The sequence below is a fragment of the Branchiostoma floridae genome, chromosome 5 (genome assembly GCF_000003815.2).
Source record: "Branchiostoma floridae strain S238N-H82 chromosome 5, Bfl_VNyyK, whole genome shotgun sequence".
Lineage (NCBI taxonomy): Eukaryota > Metazoa > Chordata > Leptocardii > Amphioxiformes > Branchiostomatidae > Branchiostoma > Branchiostoma floridae.
Window position 1 is genome coordinate 9121783 of NC_049983.1, and position 8163 is coordinate 9129945.

General features: G+C 40.4%; 1 protein-coding gene across 5 annotated transcripts in view; it reads right to left on the minus strand.

The window, feature by feature from the left end:
- Positions 1 to 7888, minus strand: part of LOC118416567 (glutamate receptor-interacting protein 1-like) — a 114467-nt gene extending 106579 nt beyond the window's left edge. For 3 of the 5 annotated variants that reach the window (XM_035821719.1, XM_035821717.1, XM_035821716.1), the window contains exon 1: positions 7659 to 7888. In XM_035821719.1, the coding sequence (XP_035677612.1) occupies positions 7659 to 7701 (43 nt within the window). In that variant the 5' untranslated portion in view covers positions 7702 to 7888. The remainder of the gene's footprint in view (positions 1 to 7658) is intronic. The other 2 variants (XM_035821721.1, XM_035821720.1) reach the window with 1 other exon arrangement.
- Between the last annotated feature and the right edge of the window lie 275 nt (positions 7889 to 8163).

Sequence of the window (8163 nt, forward strand, 5' to 3'; positions counted from 1 at the left end):
TGCCGGGTAACCAGTACTGTACGTAAGTGGGTTTCGCGAGGCGGTGCGTAGAGGCGCCAGGTTTTCCTATCAGTTTTTGACTAGAGTACAGTACTGTAAATGCATTTAAGTTCGCGGGATGGCGCTAACGCGAACTCAAAACCACCGCGAACACTCCCGCTAACACGAAATTAAATCCCCGCAAACTTGAATGCAATTACGGTAGTATAGGTTTAGCTGTAAATGCAGCGTGAGCCTCTCAATGAGTTATAACTGGCAGGATTTCCTTATATGCCTTGGGCTTTACCCTCCTATGGTTTTCAGTTCCCAGAAATCTGAAACGTGGAGGGGAAAAGAGTAATGTTTGGCAACCATGATAATAATTGATATGAATCATAGGTATGGCTGTAATCTAACCCTTTTAATCTCTTCTCTTTATGGTACAGCTTCCAAATATATATGCTGCAATGATATACTAGTATATATATCATGTATATATATTTGTCAGCTGTATGGTACCCAGTCATCTTATAATTTGGGTCATCAAAAGATTAGATAAAGTACCTCCCCTTTTTATCTTAATTACCCTCTTATATTTTCACCTCTTTGTCTGCTATCAGTAACTGCAAACGTCCATATCAGTTGATGGTCACACATCTACAAAATTATAAAATAATTATGTACAAGTAACAAATGCTTTCATTTCAAATCTCAGGACTTGGCTCTGTTCTAAGAAATTATAATTCCCATCATAGCCTCAATCCATATGCCCATCACTGATTTCACTTCACTACAATGCAACACACAGTTCTGTTTGGTCTCTAAAAGTAAAAAAGTGGGAGGAAAATTAACTAGAACTGCTTTTAATTTACTGTTGGTCTCTGGGTTAGACAATCTGGGGGAGAAGACCTTTCATCTCCCTTAGGCCTTACAATCTTAGGGGTCTCTTCAGTCTCAGATGATTTTTTTTCTGATAGAGTGTTGCCGCTGCGTCATACTAAGTGTTTTCCATCAAGTGATGAGGAGGAACCCTTGCTAAAAACAAGGGTTCTAATGAAATCCTGACCCAAATAGCCAGGAACATATTAACCAGGTGACAATCTTCCAATACCCAGATACACAAGACAGGTCAGGAGGTCAGAGTAGTGGCATGATGAAATGGCCCAGAGGTAAGCGGGTGGAAAATTGGTGATGGTTTATTCCTGTTTCCTCTCAGCCCTACATAACTGTACAACATCCCTGGTGGATTCACTCTATTGATTATCTTCCTACATGTTTCCTTGACCCTACAGTTTCGAAAGATGGAGCGAACAGGTCTGTTTTGTAATTCCCTGGATTTGTTTTCTGTCAAAGGGGTGACCACATGTTATAGGGTGAACATAACAGCCACGGATCAATACAATTACAAGGGAAGTTGAGAGACGCTCATCAGAAAAGCCAATAACTTTGTGCAACCAATACATGTATTATGTACAGTAGCAGCCTGCTTGTACAATATATACACTGATAAGAAAATAGTTTTGCTTTCCTTTGCTTTTCTAAGCATCGAAAATCCATCCTTCTATGTCTAGACAAAGCCTAGTCTTCATTTTCGTATCTGTAAGGAACATGTATCTTGTGAGGTCCTAAGAAAAACTACCAACAGAAGATGAAAACGGCTGACGGTATATGCTGTGCGCGTTTCAGATCTTTCATCTCTTTTTTGTTTTGGAACATACTTTTAGGTACAATGTCAAGATATTTGTTACTTTTGCCCTAAAGGTTACCCTCCGCACAGCAGCATGACACATGTTTGTTGCCTTTTTGCCGAGAAAAAATAAACCGAGTTTCCAACAAAATTTACGATGACAGCGGGGGCAAACGCTCCCAACATGCTTTACAACATTGGAAAATTAAACTACTTAGGAGAATCAAACATCTCATGAATCAAAGTCAACACTTCTTATTTATGAATTCTCCCTACTGCTGGCCCTGGCAAGGAGTACGAGGGGCGTTCAATAAGTAATGCCCCTGACTCATTTTCCATAGCAGGAGATAAATGAAACTTGACACAGTTATTAGTCTTTCTCTACATAGGAACCACCTAGAGTTATGAATTTCTCCCATTGTTTGATGCATCTCTGGGCACCGTTTTTGTAGGACACCCCAGGTTGGTCCTCCAACAGATACCTCATCAATGACAGAAGAGGGACGACCAGGTCTGGGAGCTGTTTCCACAGACTTCCGGCCATGTTTGAATTTACGATGCCAGCGTTTTACAACGTCATATGATGGGGCATCATCACCATAAGTTTCTTTCATTTCATCAAAAGTCTCCTTTGGTGTGCGTCCTTTCAAATACAAAAACCGAATCACTGCGTGACACTAAACTGGCTCCATTTCACACCTGGCTCATTTCACACCTGACTCAGTTCAAACACCTTTAAATCAGAAACTACTAATAGTTCAGAGCTGGTTTTTGCAACAAAACTTATAGAGATATTAATCATTATACATGCGAAATTTCATCTAGATCAGACAACTGAAAATGGGTCAGAGACATTACTTATTGAACGCCCCCCGTACATGGCAACCTGGAATTTTGACAGTTTCCAGCTGTGTAACTTATCAACTGACAATCTCACATTTGTATGGCTCTTCAAACCTCCTCAATCAAACCTGCACTGTTTACGACAGGCTCTGTACAATACTGAACGCATATCATTAGGCTTTACCAACAATATTCAGGGCTTAATGTAATAGGCAGGTGTTTCAGCTTAAAAGAATGATCAGAAAAACAGAACCGGATCTTGATTGGTGCCATACTTGCTCAGTATGAAAATACAGTAAAAAAGTACCCTACAATTCCCTCAAAACTACAAGCAACTTTAGAGTCCATTCCAAGTCACTGCATGGGTGTTTGTTGCCATTGTTTACAACTGATTTCAAATCTTTGTGACTATTTGTAACGTATATTTCATGTTTTCCAAACAGTTTGAAATTTTTTTACACTTTCTAAATGTTTCCATGCTTTCTTGGAATATTCAAAATATTCATGGCACTGAGAACAATATTCCTGAAACTTTCTTAATCATATGGTAATGATTAAAAAATATTGCAAACATCATTTTTTTTTAAACGCGTGGTGTCTTAGAACGGACTCTAGCTGCATCTTCTAATACTAGCTATATTCTCTACAATTTGGCTCAATAAACCCCAGTAATTGTATGGATTAAACCAGAGACAACCAAGCATAAGCTAGGGACTCCCATCGCTGCTGGGAATCCATTCTTTCAGCAAATATAAAGCCAGTTCTGCTTGGTTTCCAGTTTAATCAAACAGCATGGCCCTGACAGGCACAGCAGTATCCACGTTACCCAAGACCCTATTAGTAAAACCCCATGCCATGGCTCTCCAAATGGGAGGTCTGCAAAATAGCTCTTCGAGGTAAAGTGCAGAGTGTGTGACCTTAGTCGGTATATGTACAAGTTGTATAACTCCTAATTCATATACGACAAAATGCCAAGAAGACACCAAGATTTGCTTACAAACAGGTAGACCCATATGAAGGCTACCAACTTGTTTTATACAAAAAACAAATACGTGTAATACATCTGAGGTTACATAGTTCTAAGGGGTTACCAATTATGCTGTGCACTGATTGGCAACCAGGGGACTCTGGTATGAAGAAAATAATAAGCTTTCCCTTCAATCTAATTATGATACCTGTTTTCAATAATCACTTTCCTTCTACATCTAGTATGTTCTACTCTGAACAAACTCTCAGTTTGAGAAAATTCTGCTATCTATATCATTAAACACATCGATGAAGATTAGACATCCAGGTAATATTACTAATAAGATATGCAAAAAAGCAGTTACTCAAGCAACTGGATATGATTTTGGAAATGGTCAGACGTTTCAGATAGTATCCACTATCTTTGGTCAGTGACACTGCAGTGATCTGGAAGAAACTGGTTTATATACCTATATAAACTATCACTCAAACTGTATCTATATAAACACTTCCATCTACTCAGCTTTCATAAATACATGCGCACTGCACTGTAGGAGCCAGGATGTACAAATGTAGGGCACTGGGAGGGCGTGTGGTTCCTCCCTGCATACTTGTATACACGAACTGTCAACAATTAGTAGAGCTGGGCAAAGAAATAACATGCCAGCTAAGGGGGCCCACCATCGGATGCACCCTCATGTGTAGAAGCACAGCATGTCAAGTTGTCAACAAATACAGACCTACTGTGAACTAACAGAAAAATACACTGCCTCAAGAAAATATGAGACAAAAAACTTAACACTGTCTTGACAGTGAGTTATCACTTGAATCATCTGTGGGTGAGTCTGTGACAATAGATAACATTACAGTAATGACATATTACAGTCAAACCTGTATATGAAGACCACTCAAGGGACCCAGCAAAAGTGGTCTTCATACATAGGTGGTCTTTATACAGAAAAAAAAAAAAACATGGCTGCAGTAAAGAAAGGAACTGACAAGTCTTCAATTCAATCAAGTTCAACAGACTTTATTATCCATGTCTTTACTACTTTAATACCTGTGTGCTGTTGCGGAGAAATGTATAAAAGGCTGCACGTGAGAAGTACCGTATTTCTTTCATATATCATAAGAATGATTTGAAAAAGAAAAACGGTGGCAATCGTCCGGCTATAATTTGCAGCGTGTTGGCATAATTTTTTCTCATACTCACGGTGGCCCTTGTGACAAACGAAATATTCTATAACTGAGGTTTCACGCGGCTGCACGCCGGCACATCGTGCACATCTACGAACATTTTTACCCAAAACATAATCGTTATTGATCTGAAAATGTTGCAGGCTTCTTCTTTGCGGGAATTTTGTTTTTGTGTGACCAGAAAAAAAAATGCGACATAATTTATTTTCTTTTCTGTCGGCACATTTACGGCTGCATCGAAACCCAAAATTACGCCAGAGACACCGTAAATTCACATATAAACGCGTGTTTCCACGGAAAGTTCTTTGGATTATGCATTTTGTAACTAGGATGGTGCAATGTAATCGTGGAAAATAGCGTTCTTTTGCGTTTCAAAATGTAACTCTTTGAAACAAAATGGCGGCGGAGCTAGCAGCAAGCCAGCAAAATTCCCATGATGCACCGCTCCAACCAATCAGAGCGCGATTTTGCTGGGGATTCCCCGGCATTATGTATTCAGTTGTTGTTGTTTTGGTGGCTTCAACCAATCAGAGGTGCGTAATTCCGACCTGCAGACGCCACGATTCTAACCGCGCTCTACAAAAATACGTATTTCCCGGGAAGTACAGCGGGCCACGATGTTTTATTAAGACAGAAAATGCATTTTTTTTAAGTTTATGTTCAAAAAGCCTGGAAAATGACCAAGAATAGCTATCGTAAATACTACGCTATTTGTAGTAACAAGGAGGTTAGAAGTCTGATTTTTACCTCCTTGGGAGGGGGGCATAGCGGTAAATAATTTGTGGCAATTACGCTCATTTTTCGCCGTGAACATTAAAGTAGCGTGACAAAATCACATGCCGCGGTCGTTTTGGCAGTGTTAAGGTAACGTGCGGTCGCCTTTAGTGGTGGTCGGGGTCGCGATGGACAGTGGTCGTCATATACAGAAATCTTAATGCTTACGTCTATGGGAAAATTCAAGGGACCGCTTTTCGGCGGTCGTAGTGGACAGTGGGTCGCTATACACAGGTGGTCGGTAGACCAGGTTTGACTGTACATTTCTCCTGCATTCTTGTAAGCTGCGATGCATTACGAGTCTGTTTGGATTGGGACAAGCTTGGATGGGATGATGCAGCTGTCTACCCACTTGCCAATTAAAAAGTTTTTCTAATACTTTCTGAGAGGATCGTACCTTGTGGAAGACTAGTCTGGTACCTACTAGGTACCACCCTCCGTTTTGTAACTGGCTCAATCTTTTCACTTGCTTTCTGTCACTTGCTTTCTGTCATCAGCAAGCAAAAAGATTGAGCTAGCCATTACAACAGATGAATCAGTATACCCAGGCTAGCTAAAAACTTAACTCGACTCTAGTCTATATATCAAATATCTGCTCAAAGATTAGTGTATTATATAGATCTGCTGTCATTGTGATACATTCTGACCAATATCTATATTTTATTGCAAATTTTTGAAGGGGACAAACAACCAAATAGTGTATAACAGTATAGAATATGTCTACTCTTGTATAGAAGCTAACTCTAAACTGTAACTTGTTGGGCTCGACTTCTTTTCCTGAGACAGTGGAAGACAAAGGATCCCAGCTTTTCTATAATGTGTGGGTTCTAATTCTCTGATGTTAGGAGGAAGGTAGTTTTCTTTTTGTCTGTAAACACAGGGAAATTTGGGAGGAAATTTGTGGGATCTTTTTTTTTTTTTCGTGATCGTAGAACTAGAAGGAACAGTTTCAAGTACATTGTAAAATCTATGATCCAGTGCAATTTCTGTACTAGGCTGACCCTATGGACAATATTTCCTCTACTGACCCCAGGTTGGTGGCAAAGAAAAACACGGTTAAATTTCAGCAGATGTTTCTCCCTCTGGAGGGTACAGATGTCAACTTCAGGGGATCACAGACGTTCATTCCCTTCAAGGATGTCACTTTTAGTTTGGTTTCTCAGGTACACACCAAACTCCTACCTAAACAAACTTATCTAGCGATACACACGATGGGGGTGGAGCTATCCACTAGAGTATCTTCAACATGGCTGAAAGTTGGGAATCACATATCCATGGTCTTCTTTCTTTCATATCCACACGAATACACCATTCCTAGTTACAGTTTTTGACTAAAGGTCTTGCAAGTTGTAAGGAACAAAGTTTGGAAAGTTGTGAGGCTATATATACAAGGAGCCTCTTGGTAGATTTGCTGCAAAGATAAGGAGTCTTGGGCCACTAAAGGGGTCATCAAGTAAACGATGTTATCTTTGAGACATCACAATTAGGACATCCTACATCACCACAGGGATCATAAATTCTGAACTTGGACTTGGGTTATTTTTACAGAGCTGACCCATTGAACTTCTGCATACCTGGTAGTACAAAATAGATGCGGTCATAATTCAAGTTTTCAACATGTGGAATCATTTAGACTTCTCGATTGAAGTAATTTAAAGATAAACCCGGTCCAAGGTCGATGTAAATCTTGGTGATTTCACAAACGTTCGGTTTTCTGCAAGCTCGTGAGAGGAAAATGGCGTGGCCATGTTGGTCGGTAGTGACCTGTGGTGGCTGTGCCACAAATACGCCACATATCCAACATTCAGAACCGTAACACCCCTGCAAACAACAACGCAAGGTCAACACACACTCCCTCTCTAAATAGGTCCCCTTCTCCAAAAGATCAGCTTACGGCGCCTCCCACAAAGTTATGTACCATCTAGGAAAAGAAACACGCGCAGAGAAGTTTCCACAACTTCGCCACAAGTTAACCAATTTTCACAGTGCGTGGTGGATGAAAGCTGTAGCTCGTTGCTAATAAAAGCTCGGGATCTAGACCCCGTTTTTTCCCTGCCACACACACCACGCCAACGGACATCCGTGTTTGTATTTTCCCGAGAATCGCGCCCTTTGCACGCCATCGACGTTATCTTCCCCCCTTAGGCCATTCACGAGAAAACTACAACGTGTAAACAAAACTTGGGGATTCCCTCACTTCTAAAACACTCACCGCTCTCGATGGCTTTGAGGCACGAGGGCTTCCATGCAGGCATATCGCGGCTGCTGACTTGTTGTTGGAGTCTCTGCACCGTTTGAACCGACACCCAGGCCTGGTCTCACTCGGTCGGGAAGGGAAACCCTTATGGTAAATGTCCTTTGAGACTGATGGCTATCAGTTCGGGCAAGATCGCCTCTGGGCAAAAAGCAAAGCAGCTGGAACAGATAGAAACACCGCGGCAAAACAAAAAGAACGAGGACCAAAAACAAATCATTTCTAACAAACTTTTGATAAAGATATAACGTTACATCGTATCAACACTATACAAAAATAAAAATTCTAGATATCACATTTTATTTGGGACTATTCTGTATCCATGAAGCGTCTTTTTGGATATCTTTTATACGCTTGGATGCTTTGTGATACCAGATTATACCACTTTGTAAAAGGGAAATAAAAGTTGTATTTGTTTTATATTACTAGATAAATGCTATAATATCGGACAAAAAAGAGTATC